Source organism: Cyanistes caeruleus, chromosome 12, assembly GCF_971803275.1.
Source record: "Cyanistes caeruleus chromosome 12, bCyaCae1.hap1.1, whole genome shotgun sequence".
Classification (NCBI taxonomy): domain Eukaryota; kingdom Metazoa; phylum Chordata; class Aves; order Passeriformes; family Paridae; genus Cyanistes; species Cyanistes caeruleus.
In genome coordinates, this window is record NC_141712.1 from 135,852 (window position 1) to 149,805 (window position 13,954).

General features: G+C 48.5%; 1 protein-coding gene and 1 long non-coding RNA gene across 5 annotated transcripts; both read left to right on the forward strand.

The window, feature by feature from the left end:
* The first annotated feature begins 1,248 nt into the window (after positions 1-1,248).
* Positions 1,249-9,066, forward strand: LOC147650773 (uncharacterized). Of its 4 annotated transcripts, none has more exons than XM_086847362.1 (3): positions 1,249-1,334; positions 3,165-3,243; positions 3,535-9,066. In XM_086847362.1, exons 1-3 carry the CDS (start codon positions 1,251-1,253, stop codon positions 4,707-4,709), a joined length of 1,338 nt encoding a protein of 445 aa, XP_086703488.1. In that variant the 5' UTR covers positions 1,249-1,250; the 3' UTR covers positions 4,710-9,066. The 4 variants fall into 4 exon arrangements, with proteins under 4 accessions (XP_086703488.1, XP_086703491.1, XP_086703490.1 ...); XM_086847365.1 differs by having other exon boundaries at positions 1,272-1,334; positions 3,429-9,066; XM_086847364.1 differs by having other exon boundaries at positions 1,285-1,365.
* A 100-nt stretch (positions 9,067-9,166) lies between these two features.
* On the forward strand, positions 9,167-13,876 carry LOC111942759 (uncharacterized). The gene is made up of 3 exons (XR_015275297.1): positions 9,167-10,617; positions 11,614-11,692; positions 11,862-13,876. It is a non-coding gene; the product is annotated as an uncharacterized LOC111942759 (long non-coding RNA).
* The last annotated feature ends 78 nt before the right edge of the window (positions 13,877-13,954 follow it).

Below are 13,954 nucleotides of genomic sequence, written 5' to 3' on the forward strand. Positions count from 1 at the left end.
CAGCGTGAGACTGGACCATGCCATGGCTGAGTGTGCCAGGAGCCGGCAGTCAGTGGGGCCCAGGGATGCTCCAGGGGACTTGAAGTTTTGCTTCTGACTCCTTGAGCAGCTCCTTCAACCTTTTCTCAGTGCCTGAGAGTCCTGGACTCAGCCCCAAATCTACCCTGGGGTTCATTAAAATACAGAAAGCTTCGGGGGCTCTTTCTCTTCCTTCCATTGTCTTCAAGTCCAAGGCTTGTGCAGCTGTTTGGAGTCAGTTTGGAGTTCTGTTAAGGAAGAAGATTTGAAAATGCACCACACTTTTTTTTTTTTTTTTTTTTTTTTTTTTTTTTTTTAAATCAAGGGTGCATTTTTTTGTCTTCTAGTTGAGAGAAGAGGTGACAGAAGCATTCCCCAAGTGATCTTGACGCTGAATGTCTCCTTAGGAGGTCTGGTCACAGAGAAGAATGAGCCCCTTGCGGTCTGCCCGTTTGGACAGCCTGCTCCTCACCCCGAGCCTCACCATGTCTGACATCGCCCACCTGGGACTGACATCCCAAAACATTGAAAACATTTATCAACTTTTCTTTATCATTAATATCTAATAGATTAATAACAATAAAATTTTACTTTTTAAAATAATACTATTCTGTATTTTTATGACCTAGTTCTTATATTTATATAAAAGAATTGATACATTTTTAGCAACTAAAAGCATTATTGGTCTTTGGTTCTAAGTAACACAATTCTCTTCATTAATTGACCACTATTTCTCCCGTTTTATGCTAATTCGTCCTATTTTCAGTCCTTTGATCATCTTTTTTTATCATTTTCTCAGACAGGGTAAAAAAGGCCACTTTGGGGTCCATGGAGACTTTTCTGGGGAACATTTGGGGCAGTTTTGGGTCTGGGGAGGGAATTCAGAGAGAACTTGAGGGTCTGGAGGACACTTGGAGGAGCCAGGTGCGCACTTGGAGGGGCACTTAGGGATTTTGTGGGACAATTCGGGGTCCGGGGGAGCACTTGGGGGTCCAGGGGTACACTTGGAGGTCAGGGAGGAGAATCTGGGAGCCCTTCGGGATCCGGGCGGGCACTTGCGGGGCTGTAACATGGTTGTCTGGGGCGCGAGGGATGATGGGAATTGTAGGCACCGGTATAATACAGTTTAACGGGGCCGCGAAGCATCACGGGAGTTGTAGACACAGCTCCAATGGGTTCCGGTGAGGCGTGGGGCATGACGGGAGATGAAGTCCCGGCTGGAATAGCGCTCTATGGGTGCCGCGGAGCATGATGGGAGCTGTAGTCTCGGAAGTGGCTCGGACGGTGCAGTTCGCGGAGCGGGGAGGCACTTGGGGGTACGCTTTTGCGTCCGAGCCGTGGCTGCAGGTCCTCGGGGCGAATGTATACGGCTCGGGAGTACTTGGGGGGAACCTGGGGAGCTCTAACCGGGCTCTTTAGGGCGCGGGGCACGGCAGGAGGTTTGAGCGGAGAACTGTGTTGTGAGGAGTTCCAATAGCGCAGGGGATGACAGGAGATGAATTTCCCCAATGGCTGGAAGGGGCATCTGTGGGGTCGGGAGCATTCAGGGATCCACGGACGCTTTGGGGGGTCCTGAACTGGCGCTGTGGCGGCACTCAGGGATCCTAGAGGGTTTGGGGGACACTTATGGGACATATGGGGGGGCGATACCGTGGTTCTGGGGAGCACAGGGCATATTGCCAGTCCCTCCCAGTTCCTTCCAACATGATCCCATTTGCTCTCAACCGCACTCAGTCAGCCTCCGTGGAGTTGTACTCACTGCCAGTATGATCCCAATCACCAGCAGAATGATCTCAGTTCATCCCAGTATAAGTCCAGTTTCTTCCAATCACCCCCAGCATGCAGCCAGTCACTCTCAGTTCCTGCCAGTTGCTCCTAGCATGATCCCAGTTGCTCACAGCTGCTCTCAGTCAGCCTCAGCATGATCCCTTTCACTCCCAGTATATCCCATTTGGCCCCCCCACAGGCTCCCACTCTGCCAGTATGATCCCAGTCTCTCTCTGTGTGATTGCAGTCTCTCCTGCCATGGGCCCAGCTGCTCCCAGTATGATGCCAGTATTATGTCAGTACTCCCCCAGTACAATCCCAGCCACTGCCAGGATGATCCCAAGTATGATCCCAGTACAAACCAGTCCCTGCCACTGCTTCCACTCCTGGGATCCCCCAGCCCTCTCTATGTTCCCCCTCCCACATCTCCCCAGAGGAGCCCCAAGGGCTGGGAATCCCCAACCATGGTCCCCAGCCAGCCCCAGGTTGGATCTGCAGCCCCCAATTTTCCCAGTTTCCCTCTCCTTTTCCCTGGGTTGGGTTCCCCTCACCCCCAGCAGGTGGGAACAGCTGAGAGCCTCGTGCTGTCCATCCCGACCTGTTCTGGTTCCATCCTCGCTCCTGCCATGGGCTGTGAGGGGTTCGGGAATGGGGCACCGAGGGTGTTGCTGCTTGTGGGGAAGGAGGAGGAGGAATGGAAGAGGAGGGATGTAGAAAGAGATCAAGAAGGGATGGAAGTAGGAGAAGGAGGTGGGGATAGGGAGGCACAGGAGGAGGGATGGAAGATTAGGAGTGGGAGAAAGAGAAAGAGGAGGGACAAAGGAGGATCAGGAAAAGGAAAAGGAAGCATGAAGTTGAGCACTCCCTGAATTCACAGCCCCCCATCTGTGGGATCATCACCCCCCCATCCCATAGGTGACTCCCATAGGGGAGGGGGAGCTCAGCCCCAGATATCCTTGGGAGTCCCTGGGTTAGATTTTTTGAGGGGATGCTTGGAGAATGAAGACCTTAAAAGCTGAGTGAAAAATGCCCCTTGGGTGGACATTGGGGGGTCATAGCATCCTTATGTGGGGAGGTGGAAACAGGGGAACTTTCCAGATTCCTGGGACTCCCAGAAGCCTGGGGGGGGCAGGGACCGAGCAGACGGGGGACCCCCAGTACAAGCATGACCCCGAGCAGCTGGGACAGGGGGGAACTCCTGAACACCAAAGGTGAGACACCAGAGACAGAGAATACCTGGGAGGTATTTTCAGGGCTGAATCTTGGTGTTTGGGAGGTTTTTATGGACCCCTGATGCCCAGTGAATTCTGGAGATGGACTTGGGGAGGATGAACCCCCTAACCCAATGTACTCATGGAATTGTATTTTCCCCAAACCAGGATTTCCCATTCTCAAACCTTGTCCAGATGGAGAAGGAGGCTACATGGAAGAGGAAGATGCCCCAGGATACCCAGGCAGGTGAGGAGGAAGTCAGTGCCCCTTTCCCCCTCTCTCCTGCTCCATCTCCCAGCCCAGCATGGCCCCGGCTGCAGGACAACCCCACTGCCGACGCCGTCCTGCTGGGGACGCACGGGGGCGATCTCCTTCCCCTTCCCTCTGGCATGGAGACAAATCCCATCCTCTCCTTGTTCTTCCTCCCTCAGACAAGGAACTGAGGATGGAGACCAGGGAGAAAAAATCCCCATGGCAGAACCTCGTGGAAGAGGCATGGAGACAAATCCCATCCTCTCCTTGTTCTTCCTCCCTCAGACAAGGAACTGAGGATGGAGACCAGGGAGAAAAAATCCCCATGGCAGAACCTCGTGGAAGAGGCCGTTTTGAGCAGCTCCATGGTGCAGGAATCCAACGGGGAAGAAAGTCCCCAGAGATCCCACAGGCGGAGGTGCTTCAAACCCAGCCCAGGGTGCTCTGAGGAGGAAAGACCCACCCTGTGCCAGGAAGGCTGCCGGAGATCCAGCCAGGGCTTTGAGCTGGTGGTCCATGAGCAGCTTCAGGATGGGGAGAACCCCTACAAGTGCTTGGAGTGTGGGAAGAGCTTCAGCCGCATCAGGAGCTTGATCTACCACCAGATGATCCACACTGGGGAATGGGCCTGTGAGTGTGAGAAATGTGGGAAGGGCTTCAGCTGCAGTTCTGAACTCATCCATCACCAGCGCATCCACACTGGGGAGAGGCCCTACGAGTGTCCCAAATGTGGAAAGAGGTTTCTGACCAGCTCAGATCTCCTCAGGCACCAAAGGATTCACATGGATGTGAGGCCATTCTGCTGCCCCAACTGTGGGGAGGGCTTCAAGGAGAAGTCCATCCTCATCATCCACCAACGCATCCACACTGGGAAGAGGCCCTACGTGTGTGGGGAATGTGGGAAGAGCTTCAGCCACAGCACCAGCCTGATCCGCCACCAGAGGACCCACACCGAGGATCGTCCCTATGAGTGTGGGGAATGTGGGATGACCTTCAGCCAGAGGTCCCAGCTGACCATCCACCAGATGATCCACACTGGGGAGAGGCCCTATGAATGTCCTGAGTGTGTGGGAAGAGGTTTCGCACCAGCTCCAGTCTCCTCGTGCACCAGTGGATTCACAGAGAGGAGAGGCCCTTCCGCTGCCCCGACTGCAGGAAGGGCTTCAAGCAAAATTCCAACCTCGTCACCCACCAGCGCATCCACACTGGGGAGAGGCCCTACGAGTGTCCCCAGTGTGGGAAGAGATTCACCAACAGGTCTAACTTCACTAAACATCAAAGGAGGCACCAGTAAAGGAAGCTCTGCATGTGCCTCAAGTGCAGGAAGAGCTTGGTCCGCTGCTCCAGCTCCATCCCCCACCAGGGGGACCCATGCTGGGCAGAGCCCTGATGACCCACATTCTGCGCTGGGAGGACACTGGGCTGGTGGTCATTTTGTATCAGTTCCAATTATCTTTTGATTCATCCTCATCCCATTAAAACAGACAAAATAGTTGTCAAAATCAAGATATTTATCAAAGGCATCTAAAGCCTCACTTTTTACTAGTGCTTCAAGGGAATCTGGGAGTCAAGGAGATACTTGGGAAGATTTGGGGGTTATGAGGGTATTTGGTGTAGTTGTCTCCATTTCTTGGCACTCAAAGAGATGAGAGGGTTCAATCTGTCACTTCAAAACCACTTAATGCCACTGAAAACTACTCAATCCCACTCCAAAATTATTCAATTCCACAGTCACTCAGGGTGTGATGCCTTAAGTTTTATCTTTTGTGGTTTTCATATTCTGCGCTGCCTAGGTTTGTAGTTTTGAACTTCATATTAAGTGTTAGTGAGGTCTCTTCATAGAGTAGGTAGACAAAACAATTCCTTTTCTAGCTTGATAACCAAGGACAGTCGCTATAAGTTTCAGGCCCAAAAGCATAAATGAGGGTGGACTGAAGAGAGAAAATGGGAAGGATGGGATTTTATCATCTGACGCTGTAATTGGACCATGAACCCAAATATGCAGGTGGTCCTAAACTTCTAGAAATGTGAGACCTCATGATCAGTTGTCCATTTTTGTGGCCATTTTTGGTCCATCTTGGGTGTAGCCCTGGCCAGGCTCTTGTACTGCCCAAAGTGTATCTTTTAAGGCCTTTTAATTGACTTTATTCTTAATTCAGTCTGGCCTCTGTTCTAGGTCAGCCTTCTGAAGGCATCAGATGGAATGGAGTTGGAAGGTGACTGGGCAAAGTGGGATGCAAATCTGGAGGGGTGAGATGGGCATTGGGTGGGGCAGAATGGGTGGTATGGAGATTGGTGGAACTTTTTAAAATTTCTTTTTCATTTCTTTTTTCTCTTTCTTGATTCTGCTGCTGTGCTTCTTCACTTCTTTTTTCTCCTGGATTTCTCAGCTTCTCTGAGCTGAGCTCCTTGGGGATACTTCCTTATGGGGAGTCCCGCTTATCACAGTCCTCTGTGTCAGGACAAAAACTCCAAAGCCTGTTAGGATCTTGTTTTTGTGTTTATTAGGATATTATCAAAAAACTTGACAGGTCTCTTCAGCCTTTCTGCACAAGTTTAATTCACCGCAATCTGGCTCATTTTCTTCTGGTGGTACAGAATGGCCTGATAGCTCACTTTGTCCTGGGGATGCAAAATGGCCCCGAACTATGCAATTCTTTTATTTCTATACTTATTCTTATCCAATTAACCATAGACACATATATTATTTTTCTTAATTACCCATTGACCCATCACCTGTGTGCTGCATTGCGGCATTTTCTATCCAATCACCTACTATTACCCAAAAACCTCTAGAAGAAGAACATGAAGAAGAAGAAGAAAAAGAAACAACATTCTAAATCCTTCATCTTGCCTTCTGCTTTCTAAACTATTTTAAACTCTAAACTTTAACTTTTTCACCCAGTGACTTAAGAAAACTCTCTAATCTACACACTCACACTTTTAGCTTTTCTAACTTAAACAGTTGTTTTCATGTATCACCATGAAAACATGCTCATAAATTTCATATTATACGAAATTCAGTGGTTTTCTGGATCTTAGAACTAAGTATCAGAAACAAGTGCACACACTCTGTGTCTCAGACTCCAACAATTGGGAGGTATGAAATGGGGGAAATAGGACTTGGGAAGGGGGTCTTGATGTCCAGCAGGGGTGGGATGGGTTGGTGTGAGAACTGACAATGGTCAAATAAGAGAATTTTATGCTTCAGGCATTAGCTTGAGTCTGTGTGAAACTAGTTCTCACCCTGGCCTGAGGAATCATAGGGAGGAATCCATACAGTCCTTAGAGAAGGAAAACAGTCTTTGTAGGTGGTGTTTGTCCCCTTGTTTGCTTGCAAGAAACAGTCAAGGGGTGGTGTTCCTAACTGTCCAATGATGGTGATGTGTTGGTTTAATGACCAATGAGAGTTTTACCTTTTCAGACCTTCTCAGAACTGTCTATAAAAGAAGATCTGTAATAATAAAACTTGCTCTCTTCTGCAACCCAGCTAGAGAGTCTATGACATACTTCGCCATTCCTAATATAGTGTGACATCTGGTAGAACCCAATGTTCCTTGCAGCCAAGAACTGAAGGACATTGGAGTCTCCCTCCTCCTCCTTTGAGAGGTAAGGAGTTTTTCCCTGTGTGCTTCTGGAGAGCTACAGGTGTCAGTGACCCTGGGTAGAGAACCCAGCCAGTGAGTGGGCCTGGAATAGCAAATCTCAATGAAGCTGGAGCTTACATTCCTGGGATAAGACACTGCGTCTGCATATTGCACTCACTGGGCATTGAGATAAAGGTTTTCCAAAAAGGGAAATTGAAGTTCCGCAGAGGAACAAACTCGTCCTGTCTCTGAATTGAATGTAAACAGTGATTGGGGACTCGCTGTATCCGAAGGCTTTAAAACGTTACAGCTGAGGCAAGAGCAGATCAGCCTGGGTGGGTCCTTGTTTGATGGATCCCCGGATAGCCTGGTTCCTGCCAGAGCAGCTCGGCCCCTCAAACCGCCTGTGGATGCGGATCTGGGAGACCACGCAGGGGGTCCGCAACCTGTACTTCCTTCAGTGGTAGCAGCAGCAGCAACAACAGCAGCAGCAGAGGAGCACCCCCACTGCGGCCGGCCCGACCTCCTCTCACAGCATGTACCGTGCCCCCCATGCCAGCCGTCCGGGCTTCTGAAGACACCAACTACGTCCGCTGATACAACTTTGTCCTGAAGCTGAGAGAAAGTCAGACAAAATACACTGTAACAAAGGTTTCTCCCCCATGGTCCCTCCCCGTGGGTTTCGGGGGCGAAAATTTTGCCTTCTGAGTGTTTTATGCCTTTAACTTTTCCTATGTTTATTTTAAGGATTGCCCGTGTGCTCTCCCTGTGGCGCTGCAGACAGTGCCCCCCCACCACGCTCCAGTGGCGGAAGGGCCGGGGCAGTGGCCGGGCGGGGGTTTACAGGCAGCAGCTCGGGGTTCTTGGTCCAGGCTTTCCCCTCTCCTGCCGCACGGCGCGGCAGGCACCACTGTGATGTTAGCACACAGCGCGGCGGGGGCTGGGCACGGCTCCCCTGCTCCCAAAGAGCGGCTCTGCGAAGGGGAACAGCAGTTGGTCTTGGCCTGCCCACCCCCCTCACCTTTTCTTCTTATGGAATTTCTATTAGACAAGCAACTTTGCTGCACTTCCACAGATAAAACAAATTGGTCTAAGTTTAAAGTGTTAGCTCTCTAGGATGGTTGCTATTATCTGAGAAGCACTCTTATCCTGACAGAATTTCAAAGGACATCAATTATTACTGGTTCATTTGGTTTTACCCCAGGATTCTTGAGAATCTTGTTTTAAAATTGTATGATGTAGGAGATTCTTCTCCAGTTAAGGTGGAAACTGGCCACGCCTTAGCTCCTTCTGGATAAGAATTACCAACAGGCCCAGATATTTCTGCAGCAAAAATTACATGAGTACTTTGACTCAGCAATTTGACTTGTAAATATAACAGCTGAATCAATCTTTGGAGTGAACCTGAAACCATCACCATACAGAGGTGTTCAGGTCTTTTTCACTGGAAACACTTTAGCTGTTTGCAGTTTCTGGGCTGATCAAATTTATAGAAAAAGAATTAATTTGAATAAGGTATATTTATATTAGAAATTTGAAAAATTAATTATCAAATCTAAATGTTGACTGACTAACAACAGTAAAGTCTAATTAATTTCTTAACTTGGGAGAAGATATGCCTGTGTTTTATTATCAGCAGGTTCAAGCAGTCACATAGTGGGAAATGAAATTCTGAAGTTATGAGTTGTTAAATTAAGAGTTGGTTGCTGTTAATATTTGACTGACCGATTGTTAGAGTTTTTAGTGCCTTAACCCCTGGTTGCTTTCTCCCTGCTTCACCTGTGGTTACATTGTATCCCCTTCCCCTCCGGTAGTGACGCCACTGCTCCCCAAGATGGCGCCTGAGGCTGCACGCAAATGAGGCTGGACTGAGTGCTGTCGGGAAACAAAAACCCTTGAAAACAACGAGCCAACAGGAAAATAAAGGACCAAGAGAACATATCCTGGTGAACTAAGAAGGAAGACCATCCTCCTACACCATCTGGACCTGCTTAGAAGTGGTCACCATGACCTCAAAAGAACTGTAAAGGACTGACCCCCTGGACTACGAGCCAGTAAAGCCCTTTTTGTAGGGACTCCCCTGAGGAAGAAAGGTCCAGCTTTGTGTTATCAACAAAGCTACACGGATCCTCCTCTTCTGCAGTGTCCCGTGGGAGCAGTGCTGGTGTATACGACCCCTTGGGCCCCCACCCCAGAGCTGTCCTGTGTAATAAAGGCGTTTTTAAAAGGAGCTGTTCTCCTGGTCCACTCATAACAACATCAGACACCCATCGCCTTCAAGAAGTGAAAAGGAACAGCATAGGTTATGAATAGCATAACCTTTGTGGCTAAATCAACAAAAGACTGACCACAAAAGAGACAATTATGTGTCTGAAAATTATACAGACAATTTGACAACAAAAGCCCTGTGTCAGCATCATGGTACTGTGTTTACACGGACCTTTTTTTTCAGTTATTCCCTGTTTCAGGATTCAAGAAGACATCTAGTGATGCTAAAGATCATTGTCTTCAGTTGATGGATTTTCCCTGAATTTCATTTATTTGGACTCTAAAACAAAAATTATTAATTAAAAAAAAAAAAAAATTAATTTTCTGTGAGGTAATTTTACCTCAGGTAATATCCCACGTGTTTTTGGTATGCTTGTAGTTACCAAGGGCTGTGTTTTTACTTTGTGGATCATGTAGATCTTTGGGAATCAGATTCATCAAGCAAATTCCTCCATTGATATTACTGTTTTCAATTCAGATTCTCATCATACAGGTATCACTGGCAAAATTGAGCAAGCAATGGTGCCATCCTGCACATCCTGCAATGGGGTCTCTCTAAAATTTACAAGTTACAAAGCCCGTACAGCTCACTCTGGTATTTTTACCACACTTTCTGCAAAGGTAAAAAGTGTAAGTGCAAATACACAGATTTTCAACAGCTTGGAAAGGGTTTTGGAGATTCAAGTTTAAATATTTAGCCTCTACAGTCTTGCAGCCTTTATCAGAGTAAACCTTCTGTTCCTTGAGGGGGTAAGTCATCTCATCAACTATCACATGCCTTTGCAACATAAAAAAAAAACAACAAACAAACAAACAAACCCAAAAAAACACCCATGCTGTCTGAATTAATAGCTCATTTTGAAAATTGTTCTGCCAATATAGCAGGAAGACTTTTAATGGAGCTTTGCTAACAGCTCAGAAAACAAGAAAAGCTGTTGATACCTGCAAGGATGAAACTGACTGTCAAGTGCTAAAAGGTCACAAACCAAGCTTGGCCCACAGTTAATTAGCTCTGAATCTGGTCAATGAATCTGCTTATATAGCAGACATAACCAAATGTTTAATTTTCACTTTTGAAAGAAGTCAATGATGCAACCTTGTTTCATTATTGAAAATTTTTCCTGCACATTCAGAGTCACTCCAATTTACCAGGTTTAACTGACTCCTTGCAAGAATGAACAATAGGACTTGATGGTAATGCATAAAGAACTCGATAGCATGTGCTAGAGAACCTCCCTGACCATTCTAACTCAGTGTCCAATTGAGGCTCCATCTGGTAATCAACAAGTTATTAAAAGGACCTCTGATGCTGTGTTTGTTTTCTTTCCTGCAGGGGCCTAGCAGGAGATTACAAATGCCGCCTTTCTGCCCTAAAAGAAAAAAAGGGAGCTGTGGATGCTAAGTGCACAAAGCAAGCAGAGAACACAGAGCCTGTGTGAAACTAAGTCACACAAACTTCTCACTCTGGCCTGGGAAAGCATAAAGAAGAATCTAAAGACAACAACCTTTGCAGGTGTTGTTTAGGATCCTTGTTGTTTACTTGCAAGAAACAGTCAAGGGGTGGTGTTCCACTTGACCAATGATAGTGATGTGTTGGTTTAATGACCAATGACAGTTTTACCTCTCGGATCTGTCTATAAAAGAAGATCAAGATCAAGGATAGTATGTGGCAGTGGCCTCAGGGGAGACAAAGAGTTACATTGTCCCACCCCAAACCCCTTGAGAAGGGCGGCCCAGGTGTTCTGATTGGGTTTGAGTCCCTGGGGAGTTCTCCCTTGGTGTGCTTCTACTGGTCCCTGACCCTGAACTCCACCCTCAAGGGTGTAGACCCTCGGGGGTTTTGTCCATCAAAAACCCCAGCTGTGCCTCTGTTCAGAGCTCTCTGTCCTGGACCTGACTTTGTTTCCGTGCTGAATAAATGGTTTCGTGAACCGGGAGCCCCTCTCGGTTGGTGTTTCATGCTGGTCCCCAGAATCCTGCTGCTTCCCTGGACGAGATCCTGAGGTTGCTGACTGCAACAATAATAAACTTAGCTCTCTTGGACAATGCAGCTAAGAGAGTAAGTGTCGTACTTCTCACCATTTCTAATGTAGTGTACATCATCAGGGATGATGGGGTCCATGAAAACTTCCCAAACACCAAGATTCAGCCCTGAAAATGCCTCCTGGGAGTTCCCTGTCTCTGGTCTCTCACCTTCGGTGTTCAGGGTTTCCACCCTGTCCCAGCTGCTGGGGGGTCACACTTGTACTGGGGAAAGAATTGTTATTCCTGTTCCCATATCTTTACCTGAGAGCACTTTGATTTCAAGATTATAATAATCTGGAAAGGGGTGGCAGGGGGGGATGGTTTACATTTTCATCCATTTCTGTGGAGGTTTCTGCCTTCCTTAGCTCACACCTGTCCGTCCAACCCAAAACATTCCAGATGGCCGGTGACTTCTACAGATGGACTTGGGCAGAAGGAAACCCCAATCCCAATGTGCTCATGAATTGTATTTTCCCCAAACCAGGATTTCCCATTCTCAAACCTTGTCCAGATGGAGAGGGAGGCAGCGAGGAAGGGGAAGATGCCCCAGGACACCCAGGCAGGTGAGGAGGAAGTCAGTGCCCCTTTCCCCCTCCTCTCCTGCTCCATCTCCCAGCCCAGCATGACCCGCTGCTGACGCCATCCTGCTGGGGACACACTGGGGGGGATCCTCCTTCCCCTTCCCTCTGGCATGGAGACAAATCCCATCCTCTCTTGTCCTTCCTCCCCCAGACAAGGAACTGAGGACAGAAACCAGGGAGGACAAATCCCTGCTGCAGAACCTTATGAATGAGGCCATTTTGAGCAGCTCCACAGCACAGGGTTTCAACAGAGAGGAATATCTCCAGAGATCCTGAAAGAGGAGTGGCTCCAGACCCAGCCCTGGGAGCTCTGAGGAGGAAAGACCCACCCCGTGCTGGGAAGGCAGGAAGAAATCCAGCCAGAGCTCAGACCTGTTGGTCCGTGAGCAGCATCAAAGCAGCAAGAAGCCCTGCAAGTGTGGGGAATGTGGGAAGAGTTGCAGAGATAGCTGCCATCAGATTGTTCACCAGATGATCCACACTGCGGAGAGGCCTTACTAGTGTAGGGAATGTGGGAAGGGCTTCAGACACAACCCCGACCTCACTTGCCACCAGCGCATCCACACTGGGGAAAGGCCCTACAAGTGTCCCGACTGTGGGAAGAGGTTTCAGACCAGCTACCATCTCCTCCTGCACCAGCAGATTCACACAGAGGAGAGGCCCTTCCGCTGCCCTGATTGCAAGAAGGACTTCAAGCAAAACTCCAACCTTGTCATCCACTGTCGCATCCACACTGGGGAGAGGCTCTACGAGTGTCCTCAGTGTGGGAAGAACTTCTTTGTGAGCTCCCACTTGACCAGATACCAATGGAAGCACCGGTAAGGGAAGCCCTGCAACTGCCCTAACTGCAGGAAGAGCTTTGTGCTCTTTCTCTCCTGACTTCTGTCCTAAACTGTGGAATGAGAGAAAATGGAAACGAGCAGAGGTTTGTTTCAATTGGCTTTTTTATTTTGAAGTCTTCAAATAGTGTCAGCTTGATGTACGATACTTTAGAAACTGGATGAGTAGCACCTATTTCATCCCACCAGAGAGGTGGGATTGAAGACTTCCAACAACAGAAGTACTGGATGTGTAAGAGCTCAGGTTTCCACCCCTCACACCCTGGTATCTCGCTGGACTATTTGAAGCAGCCTCAGCCAGATACATTAAAATACTGCTCCAAACAACAATAGAATGCAAATGTTCCACCAAATGGGCAAAAACAAGAAAAGTGCAGCCCTTTCTGAAGAGCTCGTGTTGATTTTGCAAAGTCATATGCAAACAAGTTTTGTCATATTTCTTTCCTAGAAAAATGTAGCTATTTGATAGAAATCGATCTCTGAGGCTGCTAAGTTTGGTATGATTTTAGATATGGAAGGAATAGACCAGGTTGCAGAGAAGATGTGATTGTCTCACCCTTGGAAGGGTTCAAGGCCAGGTTGGATGGGGCTTGGAGCAAGCTGGTCTAGGGGAAGGTGTCCTGAGTGTGCTGAGAGTTGGAACAAGAGGAGCTTTAAGGTCCCTTCCAAGCCAACACATCCTAGGAGTCCATGAAGAGAAACTTGGACTTTTCCCGAGATGCTGCCTTTGCAAGGGGAAGTCACAAATACCCCAGGTAGTTTGAAATGCCCTGAGCAGAACCCAGCTGTGCTTTCTCATAGGTTATCGCAGTGGTGGAGGTGGCAGGGGTGCCGCGACTCCCGGAAAAGCGCTCCGCGGTTGCACTGCTCGGGGCACAGACGTGTCCTCTGCCCGGTGAGTGATTTCAGCTCAGCTCAGCTCAGCTCAGCGGCAGTGTGCAGGCGACACGGAGGGAGAGAGCAGAGCGCTGTGTGGCATTCCGCAGAGAACTGGCCTTTATTACAGCCTGGCCCTCAGCGAAGCGAGCCAGTGACAGCAGCTCTCTGGAACAGGGGAAAAACTGGGGTATTTATAGGGGAGGAGAGGGGCGGGGGGGAAACTGTGATACAGGTATCGAGGTGGGATGGCAGAGGAGAACAGCAATGGAGTGTAACAGTTTAACATAACTAACTCAAAGATTGCTGGGACTGATACTTTTCTCTCTCTTAGAAAACAGTATCTTGCCTCCAAGGAAGGGCCAGGATCTCTGTATCAGGAGGTTCCTCAGCCCCCACAGTCAACCATCGAAAAGCAGCTTCTGAACAATAAAGATTGCTCTTGCCGTGCGAACCTCGCTGTGTCATGTGTCCATCTCGAGCACCACAGCGACACTCTGCAAACAGAGTGCACCTGACTGAAAATGAA